This window comes from Gopherus flavomarginatus, chromosome 3 (genome assembly GCF_025201925.1).
Source record: "Gopherus flavomarginatus isolate rGopFla2 chromosome 3, rGopFla2.mat.asm, whole genome shotgun sequence".
Classification (NCBI taxonomy): domain Eukaryota; kingdom Metazoa; phylum Chordata; order Testudines; family Testudinidae; genus Gopherus; species Gopherus flavomarginatus.
This window is the reverse complement of record NC_066619.1, coordinates 89,822,425-89,842,048: the sequence shown is the minus strand read 5'-3', so window position 1 is coordinate 89,842,048 and position 19,624 is coordinate 89,822,425. Positions and strand designations below refer to the sequence as shown.

Here is a 19,624-nt window from a genome sequence, read left to right as displayed (position 1 = left end):
TTTTAGGAGAGAGAGTCCCTTTTAATGCTCTGGCCACTGGAGGAGCTGCCTTGAAGTTCTCAGTGTTGGTTTTAATGCTCGGTTCACACTCTGTGCCAAGATACCTCAGAATCGTGATGAAGTTGGAATGCTGTTGTGCTGAGGGTGGTGTCTGCTTCTTGAGAGTGAACTCCTCCTGTGTATAATACACTGGCCTTGATACTAGTCTTCTCAGTGTCCCTGATTGCAACAGTTTTGATGCAGTCAGTGTCAAGATCTTTCCAGGATTCTCCTTAGGCACTACTTTGTACAGTGCTCTATAGTCAGGCTAGTGATTCAAGGGATGACAACTTCTATTCATAGAGAAAACATGGGATTATTTTAATGATAAATACATCTCCACAGGAGACAGTGACTCCCTGTAGGAAGGGATAGTCTCCCCAAGAGGCTGCTAGCAGTTCTCTCCCATCTCCCTTATTTTGTGGTGCCTAGAGAGAAAACAGATGTTTTGCACAGTGTTGTGTTATATTACCCTGAACTTTGTTTGCTAGATTTCATTTTGAATGCATGGCTTTACCAGGTCATAGTAACATCTGGGCTAACAGGTCTTTGTGGCCACAGGGCTAGATGAGATGTGGAAGGAGGCTTCTGTCTGGACCAAGTTTCTTTATGGCTACCATTGCCAGGTTTCTGAACTCCTTCAAGAGAGCATTAAGGCTTCAAGTCCTATCCTACATCAAAAAGAATCTCTTTAGTGTAGCATGTGTAGGCGTCTTTGCAGATAGTGAAAGAGATGGAGTCTGCTTCATATTTTTCCAGTTTGTGTTCCATCCCTTCACTGTAGAGGAAGAGGAAAGATGTTGTTTTTTCTAGACCAGCTTTCAAAGCAATGATGGCTTCAGGGCTGTCCAGTATCTGCTGCTCAGGTGCTCAGTGCTACTCAGTGTAAGTTGAGTGGTCCTTAGCTTTTGCAGCAGGTTCCAAGAAACAGACAGATTTGAAAGTCCTAGAAAATGTTGGCCAAGCAGCCACTGTCTGTTGCCTACCAGGATCTCACTGTTGGATGGAACCACAAAGATTTTTAATTAGGACCCGAGTCACTTCAGACACATGAGCCCTAGTCTTTGTTCTCTGGGCTGTTCAATATCAGGATTCAAGTTACTTCTGGATAGTAGGATTTCAGAAGACTGCATGACCATCCTGAAATTGTGGACCTAATTTCCACAGATGGTCACATTAAAAATCACAATGGTCCGCCTGGGAATCATCTTTCTCTTCTAGAGGAAAGCAATGAGCTCTACTCAGCGCTCTACTCTCTGGGCTCTGCTGAAGGCTACTGGCACATCGGAAGACTTCCCAAACACCAGAACCCCAAATCATGGCAGAAGAACCATATTTCCAGTTTTGTTTCTTGCCGTTTTGACCTCATTACTGTGTGGTTTTTTTTTTGAAAAACTCAACCATTTGTCCTAGTTTACCACCACAAGCAAAAAGGGAATTTGTTCCCTAAATTGGCCATTTGATATATCTGTGACATCACTCTGGATATCCAGAGAACAATCTGCATCGACACCAGGGAATTGGCAGTCCCTAAGGTACATGATGAAGTATTCCAAGTCCCAGTTTGTCCCCTCTAGAGAATTACATTATACAGAAGCCCTCAGCAAGTCCTATCCCTCTGGATTTGGAGGCTGGCACAAATGATATGTGAGAGCCAGCAGGTGTTCAGTTGGACCATGCTTTTAATGTTGGTTCTCATACCTGCAATTGCAATTGTAGCTTTGATGGTATGCTTTCACAAAAGGCTTCTTGAAAGCCCAATAAAAGCAAGGGTACAGGTCTGTGACACCACATCCAGTGGTTAGACAGCACCTAGACTCATCTGGCCTGGATTCAATCCAAGATTAACACCTAGTTAGCAAGGGATTCCAGCAACTGAGTCCATGCCTCTTATCAAAGTCACTGAAACACAACTTCATACTCAGATAACTCATTCTCTCCAGTTACAGATCATGTGTAGTGGCACCTTGAACAGTCCTGAATATACTAAGGATTCTCAGAGTCCTGGTATCCTAAAGGGAGATACTGATTCATATAGTCAACCAGGCCTTGATATTCCTGCTTCTACTTGCCTATTGGGAGGGAGCGCGATCCCAGACAAACCAAAACAACCTATGTCAGACCTTTATGAAGAATCTTTTCACTAGTGAGCAATTGATCATATTTTCTTCTGAGAGGGTAAATTAGAGCTAGGTATCTTTTCCTTGCACCTGATTAGGAAGCTGATACTCTGCCACTCATGATATGTTAACAAGGAATGCCTTTTCCATCCACTCCAGAGAAACTCCAATACGTGTATACACCTACCCTTCTGGTAGTAAGGGAACTTGATGAAGCTCAGGAGAGAAGGGTATGCAAGCATTTTATAAACTACTATTACAGGCCACATTAAGTACAGTTCTCATCTGTCTCATAGATGGCCAAGAATTTTTTTCCCCATCAGGCTATGAATCTGGTCTTGGATTAATTGCTCAGTAGGCAGACATGTCAATCCATGGGGGAGGGATAGCTCAGTGGTTTGAGCAGGGTTGTGAGTTTAATCCTTGATGGGGCCATTTAGGGATTTGGGGCAAAAATCTATCTGGGGATTGGTCCTGCTTTGAGCAGGGGGTTGGACTAGATGACCTCCTGAGGTCCCTTCCAACCCTGATATTCTACGATTCATCCCTACCTGGGAACACTCTCTCAGATGGCCTGGCTACTAATAAAGTGGCTTGTAACACTGATATGGAGGGGAATTTTCAAAGGTGGTGATCTGAGTGTTCTAGAAGGGGTTTTGAAAATACATCCACAACATTGTCTGCTTTGTCAGGCTTCTGTCTTTCTTCTCAGATGAGTGCACAGGAAGAAGGATTTTCAGGAAAAGCAAGTCTGGCCTGAAAGTGGTACATGTACATAGGAATGTGCACAAGGGAGGATACTGGTCACATCATGCTAGCAGTGGGAGAGAGCAACGACAAAGAGTCTCTTGAAGGGCACAGGTGTTTATATCTGAGCTCCCTGCATGGAATCTGGACAATCATATCGCCCAGAATATGGATATGCTCAAGAGCTACTTGATCTCAAATACTGAAAACCTTCCACCAGCAAAGCTTACAGGGACACTTGGAGGACATGGTATGTTTGGTGCATGAGGTCAAAGTTGAACTCCCCAAGACAGTCCACATAAAATATTCTGAACTTCCTTCATTTTGATTTTTATAATGGTCTGAGCTGTAGTTCATTGGAAGTCTCAGCCCAAGAATATCATTCATCCCATCCTTTCCAGTTCTAGCCTGCTGCTTCAGTCACATCTCCCAAATTCTGAAAGCAACATGGTTTCAAAGCCCTTAAATCCAATGCCCAGTGGAACACTGGAGCCTCAATTTAGTATTTGAAACTACTATTGTGAGCCATTGGGTAAAGGATCCCTTGTATTTTCTGAATCTAAAGTTTGCTTTTGTTTTGGCTATCATGAGAGTTAGAGTAGAGAGTTAGTGAATGTTAGGCCTTTTTTCCATCAAGGAGCCTGAAGTCCACGCCAGCTGGTACTGAGGCCACAGCTTGCCTTTGTTCTTAAGAGAAATTAATCTTCCACTTCAAATTAGTCAAAATGTCTGTCTTTTTTTTTTGTCTCAAATCCATTCATGCCTTGGAAAAACAATTACAGACTTGGGGTGAAATCCTGACTCCACTGACGTCGATGAAAAAACATCTATGACTTCATTGAAACCAGGATTTCACCCTTTAAATGCAGTCAGGACAGTAAAGTTCTACTTCCACAGAACTTGAACAAAATTGGAAGTTCAATGATGTATTGGTATTATATTGTGAATCCTACCGAGGGATGCAAAATCTTGTGTTCTTCTTCGAGTGATTGCTCATATCCATTCCAGTTAGGTGTGTGCGCCACGCGTGCACATTCGTCGGAAAACTTTTACCCTAGCAACTCAGTGGGCCGGCAGGTCGCCCCCTAGATTAGCGCCGTCATGGTGCTCGATATATACCCCTGCCAGCCCACCCGCTCCTCAGTTCCTTCTTACCGCCCGTGTCGGTCGTTGGAACAGTGGAGCGCGGCTTAGCTGACCTCCACTTCCCTAGCTACTCGTAGTTCTCGTATATAGTTACATTATAATCCTTTTATATATATATTTGTATAGTTATACGTTTTTTCTTTGCTAACATAGTTAGTTTAGTAATAGTTAGCGGGGTTCAGGAAGTAGCCCCTTCCCTGCACCCGGTGCCGGAGCCCATGCACGGCTCACCGGGTTTTAAAATGGGCTCGGCATGCCAGAAGCCGATGCCGACGGGAGATCCACATGACTCCTGTTTGAAATGCCTCAGGGAATCACACTTGACAGCTAAGTGCCCCATTTGTAAGGCTTTTAAGCCGAGAACAAGAAGGAGCGGGACTTTCACTTACCCCTCCACCTTTGGCGCCGAGCGATGATCAAGCGGCTGGCAGAAGCGCCTCCTAGGCACCGGACCCCGCCGGTACTACCAAGGCCTTTCGTCGCCGGCCGTCGCCGGCACTGAAGTCGACTCGGCACCGCTCCCTTCCTCCGAGGTCGAGAAAGCCTACAATTCCCGCTGGTGCCTGACGGCTCCCCGGCATGCACCGTGGTTGAGCCCCCTGCTCCTGCTGCTTCCGTGCCACACGCATCGCAGCCAGAGAGCTTGTCTAAGTCGGATCGCCCGGCACCGACACCTGCAGAGGCACTGATGACATCGGCACCGTCGATCCCGGTCCCACAAGGGCCGTCGAATCCGGTGCCTGACAGCTCCCCGGCACGCGCCGTGGTTGAGCAACTGCTCCTGCTGCTTCCGTGCCAACGGCACCGCAGCCAGAGAGCTCGTCTAAGTTGGATCGCCTGGCACCGACACCTGCTGAGGCACCGAAGACATCGGCACCGTCGATTCCAGTCCCACAGGGCCATTGAATCCGGTGCCTGACGGCTCCCCGGCATGCGCCGTGGTTGAGCCCCCTGCTCCTGCTGCTTCCGTGCCAACGGCACCGCAGCCAGAGAGCTCGTCTAAGTCGGATCGCCCGGCACCGACACCTGCTGAGGCACCGACGACGTCGGCACCGTCGATCCCGGTCCCACAAGGGCCGTCGAATCCGGTGCCTGACAGCTCCCCGGCATGCGCCGTGGTTGAGCTTACTGCTCCTGCTGCTTCCGTGCCAACGGCACCGCAGCCAGAGAGCTTGTCTAAGTCGGGTCGCCCGGCACCGACACCTACCGAGGCACCGACGACGTCGGCACCGTCGATCCCGGTCCCACAAGGGCCGTCGAATCCGGTGCCTGACAGCTCCCCAGTATGCACTGTGGTTGAGCCTGCTGTTCCCTCCACGCCGGAGACATTACCAATGGCGAGGGATCTCATTGCCATGACAGAGTCGATGCTGCCTGACCCCGGCACCGCCGGTGCGGGTAATACAGTCTCTTCATATGACCGTCCTCTGTCAGCACAGCAGAGCGGCACCATTCATGATCACGGTCCCGCAGACGCTCCAGATCCTGTCGGCACGCCCGACACCACTTGCAGTCCCGGTGCTGTTTTCCTCATCGGTACTGGTCGCACTCGCCACGCCGGTCGGTATCCCGTTCGCCGACCCGCTACTATCGGCACCGTTCTGACTCCCGGCACCGAGACAGGTACCGTGACTCCCGTAGCCTCTCCCCGAGCCTCGAGATCTCGGTCGACCTCCCGGCACCGTTCTGGTTGCAGGTCTGGATCTCGTTCCAGGTACCGGTGCCGGTCCCCGGTGCCGGTCCCCGGTGCCGAGTTGGGCAAGGTCAGATAGAGTCAGAGACTCTGCCCATGCCTTTTTTTTTTAGTACCTCCATGGCCATCCAGACACGCATCCGTGTCATCCCACATGCGCAGATCTTATGCTCAGGACCACGATTCTGATACGCCCCCTGACAACCTGAGGTGGAGGAGGTCCCAGAGGTAGAGGACCCGGTATGGTGCCCTCTAAGGGGTACGACTACTCGTCTGTCCGCTCTCCTCTCTGTTCATTAGTCTTTCAGTCTGTTAAGGAAAGGTATTGGCATGGCCAGCGGGCGCCAGCCCCGAAACCGAAGGAGGCTTGGCGAATGAACCTACTTGGCCGCCAGGTGTGCTCTGCAGAGGCCCTGCAGCTCTGGGTAGCAAAGCAACAAGCCTTGCTTAGCTGCTATAATTATAGCACCTGGGTGAAGGTAGTTTAGTTTATGGAGTTTCTCCCTCAAAACTCCCGCCAAGAGTTCGCTGCCGTCTTGGAGGACGGGGGAAAAAGGTACCCAGAGCGTCCCTCCAGGCCTCGTTGGACGCAGCAGACTCTGCAGCCAGGACTCTGGCCTTTGGTGTCGCCATGAGGTGCATCTCATGGCTTCAGGTTTCAAACCTCCGGCCGGAGCTGCAGTATGCCATTCAGGACTTACCCTTTGTTGGTAAAGGCCTCTTCGCAGCAAAGACAGCCCCAGGCTGCGAAGCCTGATGGACAACAGGGTCCTAATGCGCTCTCTCAGCATGCATATGCCAGCGACCAAATGCAGGCCTTTCTGTCCCCAGCCGCCATACTCTGTGCCTAGCCAGAGACAGGACTTTGGCAAAAGGCGAGGCCAAGGTGGTCGCAGACAAACGTCAGGACCCCTAAAGAGCCAAGGTCAAGGTCCCTCGCAATTACCACTGGGACCAAAGACGAACCTTCCAAGGTGCGCCTGAGGGCGGTGTACCAGTCACAGGCCGGGATCCCAATTCCGCTCTCTCCTGGCGTGGCCCCAGTTAATTTCAGATCGCTGGGTCCTGCGCACGGTGGAGCATGGATACCACCTCTAATTTGTTCCAACCCTGTCCCCCTTCAGGGAACCCTCTCACGAGCATTTCCTCGTACAAGAGGTGCAGACGCCGACGGACGAAAGGGGCAAGGGGTTTTACTCCCGTTATGCCCTAGTCCCCCACTCGAATGGAGGTCTCAGACCTTCCTAGTCCTGCGCCGTCTCAACCAGTTTAGGATAAGGTTGGAGTTCCGCATGGTATCCCTGGGAACCATTATCCCATCCTTGCCTCCTGGGGACTGCTATGCCGCCCTCGATATGAAGGACGCGTACTTTCACATCGCCATCTTCCCTCCGCACAGGAGATACCTCCGCTTTCTAGCCAACCGTCAGTACTTCTGGTTTACGGTCCTGCTGTTTGGCCTTTCTACAGCCCCACGGGTATTGTCCAAGTGTATGGCCATAGTCGCCGCCTACCTTCGCTGATGTCGGATATGCGTTTTCCATATCTGGACGATTCGCTTATCCAAGGAGACTCCGAGACACAAACCACTCAGCACGTGGTCATCGTCACGGTCTTATTCACAGGTCTAGGCCTGATGATTACTATAGAGCAATCCACTCTGGTTCCCACGCAGAGGTTGGACTTCCTAGGGGCTATCCTGGTCTCCGATCTAGCCGGAGCCTGCTTACCACAGCCGCGGTTTTAGGCGATGGCAATAATCATCCGAGGTCTGCAGACTTTCCCAACGACCTCGCCTCTCACTTGTCTCAGTCTCCTGGGTCCATGGCTGCCCGCAAGTTTGTAACCAAACACGCCAAGCTCCGCCTCCGTCCTCTCCAAGTCCGGCTCACCTCGGCGTACCGCCCGGACAGGGAACCAATGGTCATGGTAGTCACCGTTCCCTCGAGCACCTTAGGCTCCCTAGAGTGGTGGCTAACTCCCTCCCTGGTGTGGGCAGGGATGCGGTTCCATCCGCCCCAGCCCTCACTGCCCCTGACGACGGACGCGTCATCTCTCTGCTCGAGTGCTCATGGTCACCTCCAAGCTTAAGGCCTTTGGTCTTCTTGGGAGCTGGCATTCCACATCAATGCCCCAAAAATGAGGGTAGTCCTCCTGGCGTGCCAGGGGTTCCAGCGGCAGCTCCGAGGCCGTGGTATCTCGGTGTTTACAGCCAACGCAATGGCCATGTGCTTCATAAATAACCAGGGAGGGACATGGTCCTCACCCCCCTTTTGTCAGGAGGCCATCCATTTCTGGGACTTTTGCATGGCCCACTCGATGGAGCTGGTGATGTCCTTTCTCCCAGGCGTTCGGAACGCCTTGGCGCTTTGACTCAGCAGGTCTTTCCTGTCTTACGAGTGGTCACTCTGCCCCATGTGAGGCGTTCTGCTTTCCGGAAGTGGAATTTTTTCCTCACATAGACCTGTTCGCTCACCGCGAGAGCAGAAAATGCCAGATGTTCTGCTCCTTCCAAGGCCTCTCCTCGGGATCGATCTTGGACGCATTCCTGATGCCGTGGAAAGGCCAACTCCTTTATGCCTTCCCACTGTTCCCACTGGTTCATTAGGTCCTACTCAAACTCCGCAGGGGCAGAGCGCGCATCATCATGATCACTCCAGCGTGGTCCAGGCAGCACTGATATACCACGTTGCTCGACCTGTCAATAACCAACCCAATTACCCTGCCACCCCACCCAGACCTCATCACTCAGGGCCACGACAGGCTTCGTCACCCGGACCTGCAGCCTCTTCGCCTCACGGTGTGGCTGCTGCGTAACTGAGCCGGGGTGGCAGGAAGCCTTCCACCTGGTCAACGTACCTGGCCGAGTGGATGCCTTTCTTCTACAGGTGCAATACGCTCGATCTTGCTCCTACTGAGGTCTCGATCCCCTCTATTTGGCCTGCCTCTGGCCTTCAGCGGCAGGACCTGGCAGTATCATCGCTGCGGGTACATTTGGCAGCCATCTCTACCTTCCAGCCAGGCTAAGGTGGACGTTCCGTGTTCTCACACTCTATGGGTTCGAGGTCCCTCAAGGGCTTGGAGCGCTTGCACCGTCGGGTGCGCCGCCCAGCCCCAACCTGGGACCTCAACCTAGTTTTAACCAGACTTATGTCTCCCCCATTCGAGCCGTTCGCGACCGGCCCTCTGCTATACCTGTCTTGGACGACAACTTTCCTCGTAGCTGTTACATCGGCCAGACGAGTTTCCGAGCTCAGAGCTCTTACGGTGGTTCTGCCGTACACTAGGTTTCACAAAGACAAGGTGCAGTTATGACCACACCCGGCTTTCCTCCCTAAGGTGGTTTCGGCCTTTCATGTTACCCACAGCTCAACGCAATGGGCGCAACAATTGCATTCCCTGGACATCTGTAGAGTGCTCGCATTTATATTGCGCTGACAGAACCATTTCGTAAGGTGCCCCAGCTCTGTCACGGTAGCAGACCAAAGGGAAGGCTTGCTTGTTTTCCTCTCAGAGGATCTCATGTTGGGTGATGGCGTACATCTGCACTTGTTATGATTTGGCTCATATTTCCCCAAGCCACATCCGTGCATTCTACCAGGGCTCAGGCTTCATCTGCCGCCTTGCTGGCTCGTGTTCCTACCCACGAGATCTGTCGCGCAGCTCCGTTGGTCCTCGGTCCATACCTTTGCTTTGCAGTATGCCCTGGTTCAACAGTCAAGAGATGCTGTAGCCTCTGGCTCAGCACTCTTCATTCTGCCACATTTCACTCCGACCCCACCGCCTATGTAAGGCTTGGGATTCACCTAACTGGAATGGATATGAGCAATCACTCGAAGAAGAAAAGACGGTTACTCACCTTTGTAACTGTTGTTCTTCGAGATGTGTTGCTCATATCCATTCCACACCCGCCCTCCTTCCCCACTGTCGGAGTAGCCGGCAAGAAGGAACTGAGGAGCGGGTGGGCCGGCAGGGGTATATATCGAGCACCATGACGGCGCCACTCTAGGGGGCGACCTGCCGGCCCACTGAGTTGCTAGGGTAAAAGTTTTCCGACGAACGTGCATGAGCGGCGCACACACCTAACTGGAGTGGATATGAGCAACACATCTCGAAAAACAACAGTTACAAAGGTGAGTAACCGTCTTTTTTAGGAGGATGAAGCCAAATGTCTTCCAAGCTTACAGGGCATCTCACCAAGATCCTCTTGAAAGTATAGATGCCATTGCAGAATTATGATGCTAAAACCTTTACAGCTCTTTCTGTCTCTTCTGTATATGTGCTATAGCTTTATCTATTTACCTGCTTATAACTGTATGTATAATGTACTTGTGAGCATTTGTAATGCTGATAAAGAATTGGGGTAATTGAGAGGAAAATCAGACCTCAGGTCTCCAGAGATAAGGCTGGAAGGTCGGACTCAATAGTCCACCTGTCTCTTTCTTCCACTTTGCAGAAGATCTTCTGAAATTCATTTACAGGAAACAGTTTTACACTTCTCTCTTCAGTTCTTTTCCAACCCACGTCTTCTAGTTTCTAAAGAGCGTTGACAAGTCAGAAAGCATTTAAATGGAGTTCACCTTAGATAGGATGACCTTCATAGTTTATCAATATTGAATGTTTCTGCATCACAGATCCTAGACAAGTGGAAGCTGGAGACAGTGTGGTTACAATATGTAAAGGGAAGTACATGCCAATGAAAGTCTTCTATTGATCCAGAAAATGTCATTAGTAGCAATCACAGCTAGAACAGTTCAAAGCAAGTTCCTCCATCTTCATTTAAAGTTAAGCAAACCTCTGCAATACAGATGTATCCTATAGTGTTCTAAACCATCCTGAATGTACATTTTATGCGTAGATTTAGGCCTGGTTTTAAGCACTGTTTTTTAAGCCAAGCCACCAGCTGTCAGGAGGCTTCAGAATATTAGGGACATTTTGCACCCAGTTGGTTTAATGCTGCATCTCTACCCATGTATATCAAAATCCAATTATGCTTTCATCATACTGCTGAAAGTGCAAAGGATTCTAGCATGCTTTTAAATGGGTGGGTAATTGTGTCAAATCTTCTCATTCTGTAGGACAGCTCTGCTTGGGATCTGAGAGTATTTCCTTCTAATTGAAAAATGAAACATAGGACTGGATTGTCCCCTTCATTTCTGATGGTGGAGGGAGTTCAGAAATTGCAGGTCAGTTTTGTGAGGCACAGCAAAGGGGTAGGTGGAAGTCTGCAGAATTGGTCTGTCTTTGGAGCAAGGACAGTGTTTAATTTGTGCCAGGGTTTGCCAGGGCTGAGCCGTGGCACCTTTAAGCTTCGCAGTTCATGGCCGTGGCATCTTGGGGCTTGCAGCATCAGTTTTGAAAGTAAAATAAATTGCTTGAGCCCTGGCACCTAATTGCTGGAGCCCTGGTACCTCTTCCTTTTTGTACTGTGTATGTAACAGAACCTAGTTGGATCCAGGTCCATGACTGGGGCTCCTATGTGCTACCACAATAATAATAATAATTCTCTTTCTTTGGGATCTTGTGGAAGCTCCTCCACTGGAGCTACATGGGATTGTGGGGGTATGAAGGAGTAGAGCAGGTGGCAAGCTGTTCACCACCACACTATCTTTCCAAGTCTGATAAGGAGTTAAATCTGTCTGAAGCACCATTAAGTCTAGTTAATGGTTGACTAGAAAGCTGGTGTGCTGTGACCATTGCTTATTACTCTCATCATAATCTTCTTACAGCTACCTTGTGCTTGTCTTTCTGTTTGTTATACTGATGTGTTGTCTGTTATCTTATGCTTAGATTGCAAGCTTGTTGGGGTAGGGGCTACTTGAGTTATGCTATGTACAGCACCTAGCACAATGGGACCCCAACTTCTTATTCGGCCCTCCAGGTGCTAGTGCAATACAAATAATAACAACAATTCCTGTTGAATTCCCCTAAATGGCTGTGCAGCCATTAGGGGGCAGAGGGGAGCCATCCTGCATGACTTTGCATGTCTAGGGTTATTCCTCCTGGTGGATCTCCAGGATCTACACGTTTGGGAGATTTGTCTCCTCTGCAAATCCACTTCTTTAGAATCTCTCTCATATGGTGGGGAAGACGGTGTGATTGTTTGAACAACTTCAGTTTCTTGATGCCTGTGACACTTGTCTTCCCAGAACTTTCTCTGTGGGAGGGGATGATCTAACTCAGAAACTGATCTAAGGTTGTTGAATATTTTAAGTGGTTGCACTTATGCCAGGAACATATTTTCCTTTGTTTACATTTATGTTTTTGATCATTCTCTTTTTGAATCACAATGTAATATTCTTTCTCCATTTGAATGCACAGGAAGCTAAAGAGTTACTTTTTGGCAGCTTTCAGAGTGGCAGATCTGTTGTATTTTTACAAAACAGAAATGCTACGTCAATTCACTTTTTAAGGAGCCCTGTTGTGAGTGTGAAAAAAAGGGCTGAAATAAGATTTTCCACTGTGATATCTCTTCTAAGAAGTTCTTCTTTATGTAATACTTCATGGCAAAGTTGCTTCTATTTAAAGTATGGAGTTTGATCTTGGCTTTGATCTGAAGCTTTTGATCTTGAAAGAAGGATGTTGTGGCAATAAAGTAAAAAGGGTAGGACAGACTTTTTTTTTTTTTTAAAGGAAAGTGATAAAGTTAAAGGGATACTGTCAAGATTTAGTAGGCACTAATTTGACCTGTCTTACTGTACTTACATCTGTTTGCAGAGTCCATCTAATTCTATATGTGGGAGGGTTTGCTAAAACAAATGCTTTGATGCTCCTTTTTCTTTTCAGAAAGCACAGATTTCTATTTCAAGCTTTCAAGGAATTGTTATACATATCACTAAGTAAAAAATATTTTTAAAAGATTGAAAATACCTTTCCAAGATCTTTTTGATTGAACCAGATGTGATTAATTTACCAATTTGCCCTTTTGTGCATGTTGTATTTAACACTGAAAATTATGAAAGCATAAACAAAATCCCAACTTGTGAATTTTCAGTATTTTCTCTGGCCCAAGTTGCTTGATTTTGCCTTTCCTCAGAATTCACACTGGACTTAAAGATACCAGTTCAGCAAAACATTTAAGCATGTGCTTAAGTCCATCCCTATTTAGCAAAGCACCTAAATATGTGGTTAAATTCCATGCATAATTTAACTATCTGCTTGAGATCTTTGCTGAGGTAGAGATGATTGGCTGAATTGGGACCTAAAGGAGGAGTTTGCTGTGCTTTGATATGACTAATACTATGGAAGGATTGTAAGCAAAAAGGGAACTCAGATCTTGCTTTAAAAATACACTTCAGTCTCCAAGGGAGTCACCTGACATAATTTTGGATTCCTTTGAGGTCAAAGAAAATGATTGAAAAATTATCTTAAATATTTAATAGAGTCCTAATCTGTTCCTCGAGATAAGGCCATTAGAGAGTTTCTCTATCTATAAGAACAATATTTGGGGACCTTAATGTTTGACAAAGAAATTATATTTCTAAATGTTGAAATTGTGGCATTCGGTGGTCAGAGAAGAGAATACCTGAAAACCTTCTGCTGGAATAGGATAGGAAGCAGTCCAAACTGAAGCACTGCATCTGAGATTCTTCCACCCCAAAAAATGTTGAGGTAGTTCAGATCTGGCTCCAAATGTTTGGGAAAATTGGTTCTGTCTCTCTAATGGGTTGAACTGCAACACCCGTTCTGAATGCCAGCAGAATGCTGCGATAGTTTGGATCTGGATCCAGAAATCGTGACTCAGAGCGTGTCTTTATAATGAGCTAAACCAGATCACCCAATATCAACACCCCATATAACGTTAAGGAAGTTTGACTCTGCACCCATATGCATATACCCAGATCCATTACTAAGATATATGATCCTTTATCCTGGAGTTTGAATCCAAAAGGTCCTGGAGATGCTTAGGACACTATAGTGAATTTACCATTTAAATATTCTATGGAGGGAAAGGTTTCCATAGGGAGCAGTCAAATTGTGGTGCCATAGTGCTGGACAAATTAACAGCTGTGCATCTCTCCACACCTTTATGTGATGGGATAACGGCGTACTCCAGTCTCTATACCTTTAAGGCAGGCTCCTCCTCTCCGTCTCAGCTCTCGGAGGCTGGAATACAGGGGGAGGAGGGGCAGGGGCACCGGCACCCCCTTAGGTGTTTCATTTCCTAAGGAGGTCTCTAGTGCTGCTCCGTTGAAAGAGGCAGGCAGGGCTCACACCCTCAGCCTGGGGATGCATCGCAAACAAGAGAGGGACAATACAAAATACATGCAAAACAGACTGGCCAGTGCTACTCACCAGAGCGACAGCAGCCACAGCAAAATAACAAATGCCGGCCGCGTGTGCCGTGGGAAGCAGCAAGCGGGGGGGGGGGAGCTGCTGAAGAGAAGTGGGATCTCAGTGCGGATGTCATATCAAGGTAAACCCACTCTCTTAGCCCCCCCCGCCCCCCCCCAAATTAAGTGTCTGTGAGGAGAAAGCCTGTGTTTTTCTGTGCAGGGGGAAATCAAAGAGATTAAAGTTTTGCATCAGATCAGGGAGGCTGTATTTGGAGAGAGGGGGAGCAGGAAAAAGTGAAGCCTATTTACAAGCAGCAATCTCAAAAACCTGGATAAACATGCACTTTGTTTCCCTTTTAGCCTTTGCTGGAAGAGTGTCAGACTTGGGACCAGTGTCGATTAGTCCAGCAAGTGAATGATGAGGTGAGGAGAACGCTTTCATTTTGCAGTTCTTAATTATTTGTGTTTACTGTTTTCTCTTCTCACCTCTGTCCTTGCAAAGCTGCCTCCTGCCAGGTTTCCCACCTGATTACCTCTTCCTGTGTTACTTTTAAAATAATTAATGTTTATAAAAGGTGAATATAAACGTGTTTATAAATATCTAAGGTGTATTAATATTTATTAAATAATAACTACCTGGTCATTTAAAACATTCATTGCTGTTCAGGAAGAACAGTTGAGTGGGTGGCTGAAAATAAATCTGTTATCTGAAGCCAGGTTGTAAGAAATAGAGAGTAGAGACTTTCCCTAGGATTTTTGCACACCGATGATAACTTTCCACTTGGCACCAACCATGCTTTCTTTATGCTAAAAAACTTAAACTGAACAAAGCTTGTTTAAACAGAGAGCAAAAAGGAAAATATGCTGCATAAGATGAAGGGGAAAAAACCCACTTTGAATATGCACAAGTGTCTAACTGGATTACTTAAGAGCATGTCCTTCTAGACTGGAAAAGTGGTGTGGGGTTTTTTTGTTTTGTTTTTTTAATTTCTTTCCAATGAAGCAATGGAAAAATATGTCTTCAGTCTGTTTATAGTTTCTTACTCATGCTGGGTAGCTGCACTCAGGTCGCATCTTCCTCTTAAAAAAGCGCTATGGTTTTGAACTGCAGGTCACAAAATGGATTCAAGTAAACCAGAGAGCCAGAAAAAGGAGCAAGAGGAAACGAAGGCAGGATGAAGTGACTTTCCAAAAGGTGAGAGTTCCTGATGTGCATATATGTGATGGAATAAAAGGAAGTACATCCTAAACGTTTTCAAGGGACACGCTTTAAAACATTCAAAGAATAATATTCTTCTACTATGCTGACTAAACAGACAAGAACACCATGAATTGATAAAGTTTGAACGTCTGTGTGTTTGCTATGCAGAGAAACTAAATTCATATTTAATAAAGAGAGCGAAAGGCATTTTGAGGAAGAAAGATAACACTCGAAAGGTTATGGACAGTTACTGTAACATTTGTTTGCCAATGAAAAGACATGTTAAACTACAATTAACTGAAAAACATTGTTTTTCACTCTTGAGAGCGGGTTAATAGAAAACGTAGTGGGTGTCAGTGGCACTTAGACAAGTACAAGATGTACAGAAATAAATGTTATGACTACATTGGTAACACATTTTTTTTAATGTGTGGTTTGAAAGCGTCTTCCAGTTGTAGTGGAGAGGGATTCCTGAAAACATGATTGCACTGGCTTGGCTCCTAAAAATTCTTTACAAAAGGGTGTTTTTGTTTTGTTTCTTAACTTAGTATGTTCTAAACTAATTCCAAAGATTCTTAACCCTGTGATTTTGGGTAAAGAATTTTGCTGTAAAGCTACTATAATTTTAAACATTTAATTTACAGTGTAAATAAGTAACAAGCTGACTTTTCTATTCAATAGCTCTTCTTTGCTGTTTTTTTAATTGCTATCTAGAACACAAAGCAATAATGCATAAAAATTAATTTAGAAATGAGTAACCAGAACCAAGAAAATGTTTTTTTTCTTGCTTTGGAATTATTGTCTGTCTTTTTGTTTTATTATTATTTTAAAATCCTTGTTAGCTTTAAAGGATCAAAATAGCAGTATGTTATTTTGCTGCTTCTACAATGCTTCTAGAATGTATGATGAATCATTTCTGATTCTGTAGCCAAATTCTTGTTGATAGCATGACTGCCAACTACTGGGATGTGTTGCCTTAGTATGGGCATTGCCGTATTTAACAAATGTCTGCGAAGTACATTATTGTGTGTGGGTGATATACCAGCTTCATGGTGAACTAAAGGATGCAATTTGGTCATTTCAAAATGAATTGGAGAAAAATGAATAAATTAATGTATTTTGTAACTGGGGATCCACTATATAGTAAAGCAATAATGCATGCATTTGTATGGATTAGTCTGTGAACCTATAATTTACAAGCTTCTGATCTAAAAGGAAATATCAATAAGTTGTTCTGCCAAATATTTAATTTCCAATCATACTGCACATTTACGTGAGGGGGGTGTGTGTGTGTGTGTGTGTGTGTGTGTGTGTGTGTGTGTGTGTGTGTAATGAAAAAATGTGCATATTTAGAGTGGTTTTGTGTGTTCCAGGTATGATTTCAGGTTTACACAGTGACTTTTTATGAGAGTAAAAAGTTTTATAAAATGATATGCCATGATGTGAAAGTAATAACTTGAGCAAAACCATGTTTTCCAGGTAGAATTAGGCCTGGTCTATGCACAGATTTTACACTGCTATAACAATTTCGATGAGGGATGTGGAGTGTTTGTTTTTTTTTTAAACCAAAATAGTAAAACTGATACAAATCCTAGCAGGACGCAGATACATCTGTATAAATGAAACTGTACATGAATAAGCTTTATCAGTATAAACCATTTATATCGCTGTAGTTCCTTTAACACAAGAGAGCATGTCCTGCTTTAACAATACTTCTGTAGTTAAGCAGTACAACATTTATGTGTAAACAAGCCCTTAGGAATGCGAGAAGTGCTTATAAAAATCAAGCACCGTTTTAAAATAGTAGATGTAAAAATAATTCAAAGAATTGCTAGTTTTGTTGTGGTTTTGAATTGTCATTATAAGTAAAAGAGAATTGACATTTGAAACAAAAGTAACTGGAAATGTACCACTCTCTTCCTATGTACATAAATACTAGTGATTCCTGGTCCATCCTTCCCATGGCCAGCAGAAATTCAAAGTGCTGTAGAGTTAGCATACTTAGCCCCAAGAGAAGAAAAGAAGCGTTTTTCAGTGACCCTCTGTTTGATGCAAGAACAGCCTCCACAAGGCCTGGAGGGTGGAGTCCCATCTACTTTTCAGCCAGAAGGGTAGTGGCTGCAAGGTTGAACTTAAAGAGGACAAAAGGGATTCTTTGAGACTCTGGTCGCAGCTATATTGTGTTAAGGAACTGAGTTTAAACTTGGTCCAAGCTAAAATAGTTTCCCACAAAATTTGGCCAAACTATATTAAAACCGTGTTCTAGACTTTTGGCCATGTCCATTCTGGCAGGCCAAACCATATTAGAAACAGTTTCAAATGAGTTTAAGTAATATTTCCTACCATGGGAAAAAGTTCAGTGTAGAGGGTGGCAGGGCCGGATCTAGGTTTTTTGCTACCCCAAGCAAAAAAATGTTTGGCTGTCCCCCTGCTGCCCAAGCCCTGGGCTCTCTCTCCTCCCCCACCCACACCCCCTGCCACTCCAGCCCTGGGCTTCCCCCACGCTGCCAAACGTGACCACCTTGTTCACCACAGCAGTCTCCGTTTACACTTGCAGTGGGGATCAAACTGTTTCTCCTATTTTTATTTCACTTTAGTAGAAATCTCACCCCCCCATCTCTCCTAACCTCATCTTTAGTGCTCCAAATGCACATTGAAAGCATAGGGACTAACCCCCAGAAAGGGATGGGGATCTAGTGAGGGTTCAGGCAGAGGAGCGGGTGTGCGGGTGTTTGAGGGTTCTACACTGGCAGAGAAGCAGGGTGTGATGTTCTCGTGGAGGAGGTTGGAGGAGGAGAGGGGGTATCAGGAGGGTTGCGGGAGAAGAGGTGCTGGGGAAGGGGAGGTGAGGGAGGAGAGTGCTGGAGGAGGGTACAAGGGGAGAGGTGCGGGTGAAGGGAGAGTACAAGGGGAAGGGGTGCAGCGAAGGAGCGATCGGGCGAGGTACAAGTGAAGAGGCTGCGAGCGGGATGGGGGGGGTGCAAGGGCTGAGAGGGGCAGGCTCTGACAGCTGCTTCCCCAACCCTGTGCAGGCAGAGCCGAGAGGATGGACACTGACCCCCAGGTGCCTGAGCTGCGGGGGCCCCCCAGGGGGGCTTTATACCCCGCTGTCCCTCTCGGAGCCAGGCTCTGCCTCTCCCTGCCCCTGGCGCTGTGGGGGCCTGGGGCAAGCAGCATGGGGCTGAGGCGGGGGCAGGAGGGGGTGACAGCAGCTCCCTGGCAGCTTGGGCTGCCCAGCCACTCGTTCCATCAGTGCACGAGCCTGGATCTGCGCCCCCTGCCCAGCCTGGCAGCGCCCTGCACAGCCTACTTGGGAAACGCTGTGCCGCCCTGGGAAGACTCAGAGCAGCAGTGGTGGTGGCAGTAGGACCTCTCCCTCCCTGCAATCCAGGCCCTGCTTCCCTCCCTCCCCAGCTCCTCACACACTCCGGGAGCCCCTCTCGCTGCTGCAGCCTGGCTCCGCTCCAGCGGACAATGCTCTGGCTCTCCAGCGGGGGGGCTCTGGCCAGGGCCAGCTCCTGGCTTTTTGCTGCCCCAAGCAAAAAAAAAAGGGGGTGGGGGTGAGGGTGGCGGAGTGCCACCCCTTGGAAAGTACCACCCCCAGCACATGCTTGAAGCGCTGGTGGCTAGAGCTGGCCCTGGAGGGTGGGAGCCTTGAAGAAAGATGGAGGTGTAATGAGCCTGGAATGGAGGAGGGAAATAAGGGCTCTGACTACTGGCTGGTTATGTATGTGTCACAAGTGTAGTTAAAACAGTTACTGAATGTATTTCACCAGCATTTGAAAATGAAGTACATATTGATCTTGCATATCAGTCAGAGCGTACAACTAAACTTTTTAATGTAACTTCTAAACTTTTAAATCTATGCTGTCTGACTGTCCCATCACTTTCATTTCTTATAATTGTAATAGGATAATCACATTTCCTCTACTGGATGAGTAGCTTTATCGTTACCAACTCATATGTGACACCACAAAATCAAAGCAGCTGCTTGTTCTTACAGTCTTTGTGGAATAAGGGAAAAAGAAAAGTTAAGGAATTGTTGAAAACTGGCAGTGAGTTGCAGTAATTAAGCACCAAACTACATTTTAAAGAGCTAAGTTTTCAGGCACTGGCTATAAATATTTTTTAAATGAATGTTTGAAAATAACAAATATGGGCTGTAGAAACTACTGCAATTAAGTGGACTGCAAAACAGTGGGGAAGCTCGTCTAGAGCTGTGGTGCTGCTCTCCACAGTGGAGCAGCTCACAATGGATCAAGGCAACATAATGAGTTACTCTAGGTGAGAGCCAGCTCCCCGAGTAATAATTGAAAGTTCTCTCTTTCCCGCTTCCCATCCACCTTCTTGTACTATCTTAGGGTATGTCTACACTGGAAACTTCAAAGTGCTGCCGTGGGAA

At 46.8% G+C, this 19,624-nt stretch overlaps 1 protein-coding gene across 15 annotated transcripts in view; it reads left to right on the top strand.

Annotated features, from left to right (window-relative positions):
- The window catches only part of AOPEP (aminopeptidase O (putative)), a 365,070-nt gene that overhangs the window by 248,325 nt on the left and 97,121 nt on the right, over window positions 1-19,624 (top strand). For all 15 annotated transcript variants that reach the window (XM_050945697.1, XM_050945698.1, XM_050945696.1 and 12 more), the window contains 2 exons: window positions 14,382-14,444; window positions 15,133-15,216. In XM_050945697.1, the coding sequence (XP_050801654.1) occupies window positions 14,382-14,444; window positions 15,133-15,216 (147 nt within the window). The remainder of the gene's footprint in view (window positions 1-14,381; window positions 14,445-15,132; window positions 15,217-19,624) is intronic.